Source organism: Anolis sagrei, chromosome 8 (assembly GCF_037176765.1).
Source record: "Anolis sagrei isolate rAnoSag1 chromosome 8, rAnoSag1.mat, whole genome shotgun sequence".
Classification (NCBI taxonomy): Eukaryota; Metazoa; Chordata; class Lepidosauria; order Squamata; family Dactyloidae; genus Anolis; species Anolis sagrei.
The window spans coordinates 30,056,907-30,072,981 of NC_090028.1; the positions used below are offsets into that span (position 1 = coordinate 30,056,907).

Consider the following 16,075-nt stretch of genomic DNA (forward strand, 5'->3'; position numbering starts at 1 on the left):
TCTGTCTATTTTTCTTGTCTATATTGTTTATCTGTCTGTCTACAATCTATCTAATCTGTTTGTCTATCTTGTCTATCTGACTGTCTATCTATCTATCTATCTATCTATCTATCTCAATGTTTCTCAACCTTTTTAATACCGTGGCCCCTTAATACAGTTCCTCATGTTGTGGTGACCCTCAACTATAACATTATTTTACTTGCTACTTCATAACTGTAATTTTGCTACTGTTATGAATTGCAATGCAAATATCCAATATGTAGGATTTATTTTCATTCACTGGACCAAAATTGGCACAAATACCTGATACACCCAAATTTGAATATGTGTGGGGTTGGGGGGGGGGGTTGATTTTTGTCATTTGGGAGTTGTAGTTGCTGGGATTTATAGTTAACCTGCAATCAAAGAGCATTCTGAACTCCACCAAAAATGGAATGGAACCAAACTTGGCACACAGAACACCCATGAGCAACGGAAAATACTGGAAGGGTTTGGTGGGCATTGACTTTGAGTTTTGGAGTTGTAGTTCACCTACATCTAGAGAGCACTGTGGACTCAAACAATGATGGATCTGGACCAAACTTGGCACGTATACTCGATATGCCCAAATGTGAACACTAGTGGAGTTTGGGGGAAATAGACCTTGACATTTGTGAGTTGCAGTTGCTGGGATTTATAGTTCACCTCCAATCAAAGAGCATTCTGATAGAATGGGTCAAACTTCGCACACAGATTCTCAATGCCCAACAGAAAATACTGCATTTTCTGATGGTCTTTGGCGACCCCTCTGATACCCCCTGGGGACCCCCTCAGGGGTCCCAACCCCCAGGTTGAGAAACACTGGTTTAGACCATGCAGACAAGGCATAAGGAGCATATGGGGAAAGTATTTTTGCCTTCGTACGCTGCTTGTGTGTAGCCACTTAAATCCATAACCCAAAAACAATGGGATGAAGGGAGATGGGCCAGAAAAGAAACACAGATAGATAGATAGAGAGACAGAGAGAGAGAGAGAGAGATTGGATGAAAGAAGCATTGATTTGCATAGCATTTCCAAACGTATGGATGTTTTGGTTTACTTCTTTACAGCAGACTTCAGATGGCAAGTCCTCCGACTAGTGAAACCAGTGAAACCATTTTGGGATAAATAATACGGCTCTGCCCTCTGCATTCTAAAGGAATCAGAGCGAATGGCTCATTAAAACCAGCATAATTAATATGTCATCGTCTCACACTCAGCTGCAGAATAGTTACATAAAACCTAGAAACAGTGGAGACAAGCAATAGAAGCGAGCAAACACATCCATTTTACTCAGGTTTGAGGAGTTCTTGCTGCAATTCAGAAATTGCCTCCATATCTTCCCAGTGAGAAGCTGTTGTAAGGAAACCTGCGGAGAATTTGTCCTCCTTCCTGTCACCCCGATTTCTGGCATAATAGATGGATTGATGGTGGGATTCCCTCTGGTAAGAATGTTGGAGCTACATGATAGACATACAGTGACAGGCATGTTTACACCTGTTTCTTAGCTTGGCTTACATCAGTGCGTCTTGGCTAAAGGCTTTCAGAAGGCAGAGCTCAAATGGAGATCCTTCTCTTTCTATATCATCAGTGACAAGAAGGAAAAAGAAAGAAAATGCTAGGTTCTTTTCAGCGGATTTCACAGCCCTCTGACGACTCGGAATAGCTCAGCCGGACAGTTCTTTGCAGATGCAATATTGGCCGCAAGAAATTACTTCTGTGCCGCCTTTATTGCTGTGACATAGGACCTTAAGAAGGTGACCAGACGTGTTAGCGCTGATTTGGACTTCTTCCGTCAGGAAAGAATGCTTCTAGAACATGGCCATATAGCCTGAAAAACCTACAAGAACCCAGTGATTCCAGCCATGAAAGCCTTCGACAATACAAAGGAAATGCTCCCTCTCTGTCTTGCAAAGAATTCCAAATGTAAAGCAGACGTTAACACATCCATTCTTGGGCTGTTGTGTGTTTTCTGGGCTGTCTGGCCATGTTCTTTCTCCCACCCTGGACACCCCACAGATATATAAACCCCACTCGCCTAGTTCCAGCAGAACAGACAACCTCCGAGGATGCTTGCCATAGATGAAAGTGAAATGTCAGGAGAGAATGCTTCTGGAACATGGCCATACAGCCTGGAAAACTCACAGCAACCCAGTTTCCATATTGACTTTATTCAGTCATTAACAACAACAATTTTGATCTGCCTCTCTTAGCAGATCATGGTGTGAAGTGACAATGTATCAATAAACATACATACATACATATCTATCTATCTATCTATGTAATAAAATGAACATATGCATGTATTTTTGTGTGTATGTTGGCAAGTATGTTTGTGGCCCATTTCTGTTGGGCTCCCACTTCCAGAGATCACTGTGACCTCCACCAATGACAGATCAGGACCAAGTTTGGCACACAAACCTCCCATTGGATCCCTTCCCTGATGAAATCTCTGGTTTGCCTGGAACTCTAGGCTTCTGTAATAATGTGTGATCATCAGCATCAGCATCAATAATATTTCCCATCCCACTTGCCTGCATGACGACTAATCATAAATATTAACGGTCCCTTTCCTCTCCAATCTCACTCCTCCTCTCCATATAGCGATGGATACTGAGTAATACGGAAGTTATTAACTCTCGCTACTTGTCAGGGAGTGTGTTTGCACACTGTGTTGAAGTTACTGTACCTATAACCACGTCACACCAGTGACTAATACTTCAACTATCTCTTCTGAGATGAATAGGGCTGCAGGGATTGAGGTGTTCTTTCTCTCACCTCTTGCCTATATTTGCCAATTTTTTTAAAAAACAAAATCAAGACAGATTAGAGAGTTTCCCCCAGTCTCAAGTTTCCAAACATCTCAAACACACCTTGATCCACCCTGAAAGTACAGCAAAATGAAATGGAAGTGGAAGTGGAAAGCAAAATAGCTAAAGGAGAACATTTTTGTATGACTGTGTTTTCAATGTTTTGGATCACTTTATCAAGGCAGCCATTTGCCATCTATGCTGTAAGGTAAAAAGACAAGATAGACCACTCTCATAAGGAAAAGGGAGTAGGCTTGCTTTCTGCTGCCCTGGAGACAGGGACTCAATGGAGGAGACATGGGTTCAAATTATAGGTGAGGAGATTCCACCAGAACATTGGAAAGAACTTCCTGACCATAAGAAGAGCTGTTCAGCAGGGGAACTCTCTGTCTTGAAGGCTCCTTCTGTGGAGGCTTTTAAGCAGAGGATGAATGGCCATCTGTTGGGGGTGCTTTGATTGCGCTTTTCCTGCATGAAGGCAGAAGGGGATTGGACTGGATGGCCATGCAGTCCCTTCCAACTCCATCATCATCATCATCATCATCATAAATATTATTGAGGCTAGATGGCTTCTGTGTGTGTGTGTGTGGGGGGGGGGGGGAATGAACGATTGTGCTTTTCCTGCATGAAGGCACAAGGAGGTTGGACTGGATGGCCTCTAGGGTCTCTTCCAACTCCATTATTATTATTATTATTATTATTATTATTATTATTGGATAGCCATCTGTCGGGAGGGCTTTGATTGTGCTTTTCCTGCATGGCAGAAGGAGATTGGACTAGATGGCCATTGTGGTCTCTTCCAACTCTGTTGTTGTTGTTATTATTATTATTATCATTATCATTATTACTAATACTAATACTATTGATGATCATCTGTTGGGAGGGCTTTGATTGTGCTTTTCCTGCATGGCAGAAGGAGGTTGGACTAGACGGCCCTTGTGGTCTCTTCCAACTCTGTCATTATTATTATTATTGTTATTACTACTACTACTACTACTACTACTATTGATGGTCATCTGTCAGGAGGGCTTTGATTGTGCTTTTTCTGCATTGCAGAAGGGGGTTGGACTGGATGGCCTCTGGGGTCTCTTCCAACATTATTATTATTATTATTATTATTATTGATGGCCATCTGTCGGGAGGGCTTTGATTGTGCTGTTCCTGCATGGCAGAAGGGAGTTGGACTACATAGCTCCTGGAGTCTCTTCCAACTCTATTGTTGTTGTTGTTGATGATGATGATGATGGCCATCTGTTGGGAGGGCTTTAATTGTGCTTTCCCTGCATGGCAGAAGGGGGTTGGATTAGATAGCCCATGCTGTGTCTTCCAGCTATGATTCTATGAAACACAGGCTGCATTAGGGCGCTTCCACATTCCACTTTATCCCAGTATGTGATCCCAAATTATCTGCTTTAAACTGGAATATATGAGTCCCCACTGCCAGATAACCTGGGATAAACAGGTAATCTGGGATCAGATGCTGAGATAAAGGGGCAGTGTGGAAGGGCCCTTATCAAGGCAGCTGTTTCAAGAAGCCCTGATGCGATCTTGAATTACAACTCCCATCACCCACAGACAAGCATTGGTTGGGGATGGAAGTCATAGTCCAACCTATCTAAAGGCGGCAGGTGACATAATGCTGCTTTAGAGGCTGAGTTTGTTCAAAGATCACTCATTGTTGGCATGATTGCTTAAGAAATGTCAACAAACCATGGAGGAAAAAGGGGACGAAGACACCCCAGCGTGTCTCTATAGGAACCATTTGAAAACAATTACCAATTTCAAGGCGGCAGATAAGGTTTACAAGCGACAAGCAAAGAGACTGACCTCACTATCAGTTACTTACTAAGCAAAGATCTGGCAATTACCATCGCTAACTAGAATTTCAGCCAAAGATATCAGACATTATTATTATTATTATTATTATTGATGGACATCTGTTGGGAGGGCCTTGATTGTGCTTTTCCTGCATGGTAAAAGGAGGTTGGACTAGATGGCATCTGGGGTCTCTTCCAACATCATCATCATCATCATCATTATTTATGGATGGACATAATTCATCCAAAAATACATAATTCATTTCTTGAATGAATTTCTTTTCTATTTTCCCTACAAAGGCAAATAGCAATTACACCAACCAGCTTTAGCTACTGCGAGAACTTGGCGAATAGTTCCTGACACTTTTGTTATGATCTATGGTCAATATAAAACAAAATAACTACAGGTGTGTGCAGCAGGGAGAGATCAGAAAAGAGGAAAATGAGTGACAGTGGATTGCAAGAACTTTTTTTCATACTAAGAGAGACTTATTATTATTATTATTATTATTATTATTATTATTATTATCTGTATCCAACCTTCTCTCTATAAGGAGACTCAAAGTGGCTATGTATCTATTATTATGATTTGTATCCAACCTTTTCTATCCATAAGGAGACTTGAAGTTGCTATATATCTATTATTATTATTATTATTATTATTATTATTATTATTCAGATTCTACATTTCCTCTCCATAAGGAGACTCGAACTGGCTATGTAGCTATTATTATTATTATGTTTATGTTTATTTATTTCCCACTCTTTCTCTCCACAAAGGACACTGAATGGCCAATGTTCCAGAAGCATTCTCTACTGACATTTTGCCCACATCTATGGCAGGCATCCTCAGAGGTTGTGAGGTTTGTTGTAAACTAGGCAAGTAGAGATTATATATCTGTGGAATCATGTCCAGGGTGGGACAAGTGTTGAGGCAAGTGGGAATGTTGCCATTGGCCACCTTGATTAGCATTGAATAGCCTTGCAGCTTCAAAGCTTAGCTGCTTCCTGCCTGGGGGAATCCTTTTTTCATATCAGGAGTGATGTGAGAAACTGCAAGTCGCTTCTGGTGTGAAAGAATTGGTCGTCTGCAAGGATGTTGTCCAAGACGCCTAGATGTTTTGATGTTTTACCATCCTTGTGGGAGGCTTCTCTCATGTCCCTGCATGGGGAGCTGGAGCTGACAGAGGGGACTCATTGGCACTCTCCCTAAATTTGAACCTCCGACCTGTCGGTCTTCAGTCCTGCTAGCACAAGGGTTTCACCCACTGTGTCACCAAGGGCTCCTTGCAAGAACTAAAAGGGCTGCAAATAATTTTTCCCTGCGCTCCAAAGTACCGTCCCATTGCACTCAGTTGACATATCAAGCATTTGAATTAAGTATGCAAATTATTACTCCATTTTTTTAAAGAACCTTGCTAATTATCATGCAGCAGAACAGCCTTTAATTTGCTAGACAGGAAACTTAGAAAAAATGCAGGACAGATTACCAGCCAGAGGTGTAAACAGAAGCAAGGCAAAGAATGCAACCAAACACCAACGTCTGCCTAAATCTGACAATGAACACATTCCTGTAAACATTATGAGGAAGGCACAAGGCTGCCTTATACTACCGGATTTACTCGAGTCTAATGTGCCATTGAATCGAATGTGCAACTCAATAAACCCTGAAACCAAGATAAGCATTTGCTGCCAAATTTAATGCACAGTGGCAAAAAGTACATTTTTTGTCATTAGGTCAAAAAAGGTTCACCTTGCAGTTGCTGCCAGTTGAGAATTGCTTCTTTAAAAACAAAAGTGTTAAACACCAAAGCGTAGAGAGATGGAAAGGAAAACACTGGGGTACATCTATGCTGTAGAACAGGGGTCTCAACTTAGGAGTCGGGATCCTTGGGGGGGGGAGGGGGTCACGAGGGAGGTTTCAGTGTGGTCGCCAAAGACCATCAGAAAACATCTATTTCTGACTAGCCATCCTCTGCCATGTGTTGCTGTGGCCCAGTATGTGTATATGTGTTTTGTGTGTGTGTATATTTGTGTATATGTGTATATAAGTGTGTTCGTGTATATATGTGGTTTTGCACATGCGTTGTAATGTATTTTTTGTTTTTTTTGTTTTTTGGCTTTATAAGTCCCTTCCGCTGTATTTTTCTGAGTGATGATCACTCCTTGGCCTGTCGTGTCCAAATTTGGTGTCAGTTTGTCCACTGGTTTTTGAGTTATGTTAATCCCACAAACAAACATTACATTTTTATTTATAAAGATCAGGGGTTCTCAAACTAAGGCCCGGGGGCCAGATATGGCCCTCCAAGGTCATTTACCTGGCCCTCACTCAAGGTCAATCTAAGTCAGAAATGACTTGAAAGCACACAAGAACAAGAACAACAATCCTATCTCATCAGCCAAAAGCGGGCCCACACTTCCCATTGAAATAATAATAAGTTTATATTTGTTAAAATTGTTCTTCATTATAATTATTGTATTTCTTTAAAATGTTTTTGCACTACAAATAAGATATGTGCCGTGTGCATAGGAATTCATTCATGTTTTTTTTCTTTAAATTATAATCCGGCCCTCCAACAGTTTGAGGGACTATGACCTGGCCTTCTGTTTAAAAAGTTTGAGGACCCCTGATATAGATGGTCCTAGGAAACATTTTGGCAGAGAAAGCTGAAGATCTCTCCGCCTGTCCTTCTCTTCCTTTTTGGAAACAGATAGTGAATCCTCACACCAAAAGCTCTCCTCCCGCTGTCATTGGCTGGCCTCTCAGCCAAAGGGAGGGCTGTTTCTGAGACTTTAAGCAGGAAGGGGAGAGCAGGCGTGCTTGGTGCATGGCAGTGTGGTGCGCATGTACAGGGTGAGGGAGAGCATGTGAGGCTGGAGGGAGGCTTATGCTAGAAAGTCCCTTCAAGGCAGGGGGTTTCTGTGTTGGAAGTTTGACCCAATTCTATTTTTGGTGGGGTTCAGAATGCTCTTTGATTGTAGGTGAACTATAAATCCCAGCAACTACAACTCCCAAATGTCAAGATCTTCCTCAAACTCTGCCAGTGTTCACATTTGAGCATATTGATTATTCATACCAATTTTGGTCCAGATACATCATTGTTTGAGTCCACAGTGCTCTCTGGATGTATCATAGAATCATTGAGTTGGAAGAGACCTCATGGACCATCCAATCCAACCCCCTGCCAAGAAGCAGGAAAGCACCCCTGACAGATGGCCATCCAGCCTCTGTTTAAAAGCCTCCAAAGAAGAAGCCTCCACCACACTACAGGGCAGAGAATTCCAAAATTTGAACTCCAAAACTTGAGGTCAATTCAAGGTGAACTCCAAAACTTGTGATCAATGCCCACCAAAACCTTCCAGTATTTTCTGTTGGTCATGGGTGATCTGTGTACCAAGTTTGGTTCAATTCCATCGTTGGTGGAGTTCGGAATACTCTTTGATTGTAGGTTAACTATAAATCCCAGCAACTACAACTCCCAAATGACAACGTCTGTTTACCTCCAAACTCCTCCAGTGTTCAAATTTGGGCCTATTGGGTATTTGTGCAAAAATTTGGTCCAGTGAATGGAAATACATCCTGCATATCAGATATTTACATTACGACTCATAACAGTAGCAAAATGACAGTTACGAAGTAGCAACGAAAATAATGTTATGGTTGGGGGTCACCACAACATGAGGAACTATATTAAGGGGTCGTGGCATTAGGAAGGTTGAGAATCATTGGTTTAATCTGTCCCTGGTGACATTTCTATATCACCCCCTCCTTCCAACAAACGTAGGATAGCACACATCACGTCTCCACTTCGATCCTAATAAAATACTTTGGGTCAATAAGGTGCAATTGCCTGAAAAGAAGCAGAACAGGAATTTTGTTTCCAGTCCTCCAGCTCTAGATCCAAGGCGAAACTTATAGGTTGACCCAGACTTTATGAATAAAGGCTGAAGATGTAAAGATGACCCCATCTTCTTTTTCTCTGAGAGTAAAGAAGTGCCGAGGACAACTACAGCGGAATGCCTTTTCTGATACAGAAATGTCAACAATGTATGGAATCTTGAGATGTTTCACTGGTTCAAATAACCAGAGAAGCTTTCCCTATTTGTGTCTCTTGTAGACGTTCGATGCAGTCGTTGTTACGAGACAGAGAGTTCAGCCAAAATATATATCTGGAGGCACTTGCACAACTCTTTGGTGAGGCACCTGTTGAAACCTGCCAAAGTCAGGAGCTCACAAACGACCTGCCAAAAAAGTTTTTCAAAGTGCCCTAAATTTCACCTGTGAAATCTAATATCTAGAGAGAGGTTGGCAAAGCTTTTACCTCCTTACCTGGGGCTACCATTCTATTGTCTGGGCTCTTAGCAGGCTGAACATGCTCGGCCCTAATCTCAAATGCCTTCTTATCACATTTCCTTTTGAACAGTTTTCGTTTACAGTTTGAGGGCCAGCAGCTTCCTTTATTATCTGCTTTTAACTAAAGTTAACTCAAGTTTCAAGACCAGCTTTGATAGTCCATCAGAATGCAGGGAATGTTTCTCCAGGGCGGGGAGCATTCGCCCGGCAACAGAGCTGCAAACTGTTTGCAGCAGCTACAGCTTCAATCCATGTTCTACCTTTGTAGGATCATGGCTTATTTACATCTTATGGAACCTGTGACCCTCCAGATAATGCTGGCTTCTAAGACCCCATCTACATTGCCGCATAATCCAGTTTCTGAATTGGATTATATAGCAGTGTACTAGATCTAGCCCAGTGTTTCTCAACCTTCCTAATGCCGCAACCCCTTAATACAGTTCCTCATGTTGTGGTGACCCTCAAACATAACATTATTTTCGTTGCTACTTCATAACTGTCATTTTGCTACTGTTCTGAATTGTAATGTAAATATCTGACATGCAGGATGTATTTTCATTCACTGGACCAAATTCATCACAAATACCCAATACACCCAAATTTGAATAATGGTGGGGTGGTGGAGACGTGATTTTGTCATTTGGAAGTTGTAGTTGCTGGGATTTATAGTTAACTTACAACCAAAGAGCATTCTGAACTCCACCAATGTTGGAATTGGCACACAGAACTCCCATGATCAACAGAAAATATTGGAAGGGTTTGGTAGGCACTGACCTTGTGTTTTGGAGTTTTTTTAAAAGAAACTACAGGTTGCTTCTAGTGTGAGAGAATTGGCCGTCTGCAAAGACGTTATTCTGTGAGAGGACTCTCTCAGGTCCCTTCATGAGAAGCTGGAGTTGATAGACAGGAGCTCACCACGTCTTGCAGATTCGAACCACCAACCTTCAAGTCAGCAGTTCAGCTGGCATAAGGGTTAAACCTATTGCACCACCGCAGCTCCTAGTTTTGGAGTTGTAGTTCACCTACATGCAGAGAGCACCGTGGACTCAAACAATGATAAATCTGAACCAATAGACACAAGTGGGAGAAAAAGGTGGAAAAGGCAAAGATAAGAACACTAAGAAAATAATATTTGATATGTATTCTGAAATGGTGATGGATTGTGATATTATTCTACCTGTGTCTGCAATAAATAAATAAATAAATAAATAAATAAATGTAATGTAATGTAATGTTTGTTTGTGGTATTCACAGAACTCAAAAACCACTGGGAGAATTGACACCAAATTTGGACACAATACACCTAACAACCCAATGTATGTCCTTCACTCAAAAAATTCGATTTTGTCATTTGGGAGTTGTAGTTGCTGGGATTTATAGTTCACCTACAATCAAAGAGCATTCCACCAATGATGGAATTGAGCCAAACTTGGCACACAGTTCTCCCATGAGCAACAGAAAATACTGGAAGGGTTTGGTGGGCAGTGTCCTTTGCTTTTGGAATTGTAGTTCGCCTACATCCAGAGATCACTGTGGACTCAAACAATGATGGATCTGGACCAAACTCTACAAGAATACTCAATATGCCCAAATGTGAACACTGGTGGAGTTTGGGGAAAATAGAATCTTGACATTTGGGAGTTGTAGTTGCTGGGATTTGTAGTTCACATACAATCACAGAGCATTCTGAAACCCACCAAGGATAGAATTGGGCCAAACTTCCCACACAAAACCCCCATGTGGGCCACAGCAACGCATGGCAGGGGACGGCTAGTGTGTGTGTGTGTGTGTGTGTGTGTGTATATATATATATATATATATATATATATATATATATAAATAATCTGGACCAAACTTGGCACAAATACTCAATATGCTGAAATGTGAACACTGGTGGAGTTTGGGAAAATAGACCTTGATATTTGAGAGTTGTAGTTGCTGGGATTTATAGTTCACCTACAATCAAAGAGCATTCTGAACCCCACCAACGATGGAATTGTTGGTGGGGTTCAGAACCCCCATGCCCTGAAGGGACCCTTTGGCACGAGCCTCCCTCCAGCCTCGAACGCTCTCCCTCGCCTGCACATTCGTACCACGCTGCCATGTGCCAAGCACACTTGCTCTCCCCTTCCCACTTGGAGTCTCAGAAACAGCCTCACCTTGGTTGAGAGGTCGGCTGAGAGGCAGGCCAATCAGAGCGGAGGAGGGCTTTTGGTGGAAGGATTTGCCTTCTGTTTCCAAAAAGGAAGAGAAGGACAGGCAGATAGATCTTCAGCTTTCTCTGCCAAAAGGATTACTAAGACCATCAGAAATAGGTACGGGTGCAGCTGTGCAAATGCTCCCCTGTTCACCGCCGAAACCTGGAGTTGTTAAACATGAGCCAACAATGTAATGTGGCGGCAAAAAAAGCCAATGGGATTTTGGCCTACATTAATAGGAGCATAGTGTCTAGATCTAGGGAAGTAATGCTACCCCTCTATTCTGCTCTGGTTAGACCACACCTGGAATATTGTGTCCAATTCTGGGCACCACAATTCAAGAGAGATATTGACAAGCAGGAATGTGTCCAGAGGAGGGCGACTAAAATGATCAAGGGTCTGGAGAACAAGCCCTATGAAGAGCGGCTTAAGGAGCTGGGCCTGTTTAGTCTGAAGAAGAGAAGGCTGAGAGGAGATATGATAGCCATGTATAGATATGTGAGAGGAAGCCACAGGGAGGAGGGAGCAAGCTTGTTTTTTGCTTCCTTGGAAACTAGGACGCGGAACAATGGCTTCAAACTACAAGAGAGGAGATTCCATCTGAACACGAGGAAGAACTTCCTGACTGTGAGAGCCGTTCAGCAGTGGAACTCTCTGCCCCGGAGTGTGGTGGAGGCTCTTTCTTTGGAATCTTTTAAACAGGGGCTGGATGGCCATCTGTCAGGGGTGATTTGAATGCAATATTCCTGCTTCTTGGCAGGGGGTTGGACTGGATGGCCCATGAGGTCTCTTCCAACTCTTTGATTCTATGATTCTATGATTCCAAGCTCAGGACTACGGTTCCCATCGCCATTACCACCATAGCCAGGAATGCTGGAGGTTCCAGTCCAATGACACCTGGGCGGTCACACTTTACCCATCCTTACTCACAAGTCATCTTAACATGGAAAACCTCTACTTGTCTTGAAACTGCATATGCATGTTTTGAGAGTTTTCTCCTGGAACTTCTGCTCGAGAGATTTGCAGCAGAAGGAAAAATCTCTTTGCTTCTCAAAAGTCAGATTCTCACTCAGAGAAGTACAAAAGCCTACTTCTGACTCAATGCCTCACCGTCACCCTTGGAGGGAATGGGGCAAATACCGCATGCCTGCCTCCCAATTTATTTAATAAGTTGTTTCCAGGTACCAGTCGCTGGTATGCACCAAATGAGTACCCACAGTATGCAATCAAGCTTTACCCATTCGTCTGCCGTAATAGCAGCCTTCTTGCTTTATAATAGGATTTAATAAATCCGAACGTATAGTGAGTTTCGGTATTCTGAAACACACACACACAAAATACACGCTGGCATTTACAATGGATGACTTTGGGAGGTATTAGGAGGGGAAAAAAAGTTTTAAATCTGCAATCCTAAACTGCTGCCTGGCTAAGCCTCTTTATTTCCAAATGGTAAACATCAGCAGCCAGTTGTTGGTGTGATTTATGTAGGCTTATCTATGGATGCAGCCCTGTCTACACTGACTTGAAGGTGAGCTCTCTCTGAATACAATGGAAGCTGCTTCTGAATAAACATGCGGACACTGCTCTCTTTCAATGAATGGTTCCAGTATTCGGCAGCCGAGGAACAGGAGGAAGACCACAATTATGCCCAAGGAAAAAGCTGTACCCATTGGATTTCTCTATACAGGGCCCAGCAGCCCCAATAAGGAAGAAATGCAGCAGAAACTCTATAAGTCTATGTGTATTAAATAAAGGGCAATTTCCCTTACAGACTCCAGCAACTTTCAAACCTCACAGAGGTTTGTCTCAGTTTTATCTCACAGACGGAATCCCCGATCTGTCTAGACGCGAGATATGGGAAGGTATCTGTTCATCTGCGAGATAATCTCTAGGCTCCGGGGATTATCTCTCAGATAAACAGATATCTCAAAACATATAGCAAAGCCCCAAGGAGTTCCCTGGTACTGTTTGAGCAACAACATTGACACAGTGTAAGACGGCCATGGGCCAACTCGGGCCCTCCTCTCTCCAGGCGTTTTGGACTTCAACTCCCACAATCCCTAACAGCTGGTAGGAAAAGATAGATCTATCTTTGGCTGGAGTTACATTTAAAGTTCCGACTTCCATACAAATTGTCTGTGTGTGTGTGTGTGTGGTTGGAATTACACTGAAAGTTCCAACTAACAAACAAATCCTACATATACACACACACACACATATGTGACTGGGGTTACATTTAAAGTTCCAACTTACAAATAAATTCTACATATACATACACACACATGGCTGGAGTTACATTGAAAGTTCCAACCTGCAAACAAATCCAACATATACATATATATGACTGGAGTTACATTAAAAATTCCAACCTACAAACAAATCCAACATATAAGCTCCAACTTACAAAGCAATTCAGCATATGTGCTGGAGTTACTCTTAAACTTCTGGCTTACATACCTTCCCACCAAAGCAGTATCTACTGATCTACTCACACTTGCATGTTTTTGAACTGCTAGGTTGGCAGGAGCTGGGGCTAACAGAGGGAGCATACCCTGCTCTCTGGATTTGAACCACTGACCTTTCGCTCAGCAAGTTCAGCAGATCAGTGGTTTAACCCGCTGCACCACGGGGGATGCGTGTGTGATATATATATATATATATATATATATATATATATATATGGCTTGAGTTACACTTAAATTTCTGGCTTACAAACAAACTCTCGCTATATATGGATGTGTGTGTGTGTGAATACATGGCTGGAGTTACAATTCAAGTTTCAATTTACAAACAAACTCAACATACATACATACATGCATGCATACATATCGATCAACCTCCCTTCCTACCTACCTATCCTCTCATCTATTTACCTACCTACCTGTCTATCTATCCTCTCATATATCTACCTTCCTACCTATCTACTCTCATCTACCTACCTACTTACCTATTTATCCTCTCATCTATCTACCTCCCTACCTCCCTATCCTCCCATCTACCTACCTACTTATCTATTTATCCTCTCAGCTACCTACCTACTATCTATCTATCTATCTATCTATCTATCCTCCCTCTCATCTACCTACCTACTTACCTATTTATCCTCTCATCTATCTACCTACCTACCTATCCTATCATCTATCTATCTATCCATCTACCTACCTACCCTCTCATCTATCTACCTACTTACCTATTTATCCTCTCATCTATCTACCTCCCTACCTTCCTATCCTCTCATCTACCTATCTACTTACCAATTTATCCCCTCACTTACCTACCTACCCTATCATCTATCTATCTACCTATCTATCTGTCTACCTATACTCCCTCTCATCTACCTACCTACTTACCATTTACCCTCTCATCTACCTACATACCTACCTACCTATAATCTATCTATCTATCCATCTACCTACCTACCTATCCTCCCTCTCATCTATCTACCTACTTACCTATTTATCCTCTCATCTACCTCCCTACCTTCTTATCTATCCTCTCATCTATCTACCTCCCTACCTTCCTATCCTCTCATCTACCTACCTACTTACCTATTTATCCACCTACCTACCTACCTTATCATCTATCTATCTACCTATACTCCCTCTCATCTACCTACCTACTTACCATTTACCCTCTCATCTACCTACCTACATACCTACCTATAATCTATCTATCTATCCATCTACCTACCTACCTATCCCCCCTCTCATCTATCTACCTACTTACCTATTTATCCTCTCATCTACCTACCTACCTTCTTATCTATCCTCTCATCTATCTACCTACCTATCTTCTCATCTATCTATCTATCTACCTATCTTCTCATCTACCTACCTACTTACCCATTTATCCTCTCATCTATCTACCTACCTACCTTCCTAACTATCCTCTCATCTACCTATCATCTCATCTACCTACTTACCTATTTATCCTCTCATCTATCTAGCTACCTCCCTTCCTACCTAATTTCTCATCTATCTATTTATCTACCTACCTACCTATCTAGCTGGCTATCTGTGTATCACTATCTATCTGGCTGACTGGCTGGAGTTACACTCAAAGTTCCGACTTGCGTACAGATCCCACTTAAGCACAGCCCTAGAGCCTCCCCTGCCCAAGAGTGCGGGCACCAAACTCTAACCAGGGGGATGCCCTAGCCTGGAGCTCAAACTGGAACAGAACTGCTTCTATTCTCCCGCGCGGACGCCCCGGAGGACCGAGAGAAGGAGGCCAGGTGAGTGGCTGCCTTCTGCCCAGGTGAGGCGGAAGAAGGGCTCACCTTTCGGAAGTAGCAGCCTCCGCTGGGGCCCGAGGAAGGCAGCAAGGCGTCCGTCATCGTCGCCGCCGAGAGAGAGATTGAGAGAGAGATTGAAACAGAGAGAGAGAGAGAGAGGGCAAGGCAAGCCCTTCCTCCTTGGCTTGGCTTTCCGTCCCCGCCCCGCCGCCCCCTACAGCCCGCTCTCCTTCCCTCCTTCTCTCCCTCCCTCCGCTTCCTCCACCTGCAGGGAGCCCTCGAGAAAGGCAGGCACACGCGCGTGGGAACACCCAGACACGTGTCTCGGCTCCTTCTTCTCCCTTTGGCCTTAAAGGCGGCACCCAGACACGCAGCTTGACCGCACATGAACTGCCCGGGCACAAATTTCCGTCAATACCAATATCATGTTTGTATATTTTGATATTGTTTTCATGTTTGTCTATCTATCTATATCTATCTATCTATCTATCTATCTATCTATCTATCTGTATAAATAAAAATGTAATATTCATTTGTGTGATTAACAGAACTCAAAAACCACTGGACGAATTGACACCAAATTTGGACACAAGATACCTAACAACCCAATGTATATCCTTCACTCAAAAAAAAAAAATGGATTT

At 42.6% G+C, this 16,075-nt stretch overlaps 1 protein-coding gene across 1 annotated transcript in view; it reads right to left on the reverse strand.

Annotated features, from left to right (window-relative positions):
• The window catches only part of RHPN2 (rhophilin Rho GTPase binding protein 2), a 66,197-nt gene extending 50,613 nt beyond the window's left edge, over window positions 1-15,584 (reverse strand). Inside the window, exon 1 of the mRNA XM_060788072.2 lies at window positions 15,477-15,584. Coding sequence (XP_060644055.2) covers window positions 15,477-15,533 — 57 coding nt within the window. The 5' untranslated portion in view covers window positions 15,534-15,584. The remainder of the gene's footprint in view (window positions 1-15,476) is intronic.
• Window positions 15,585-16,075: the final 491 nt, after the last annotated feature.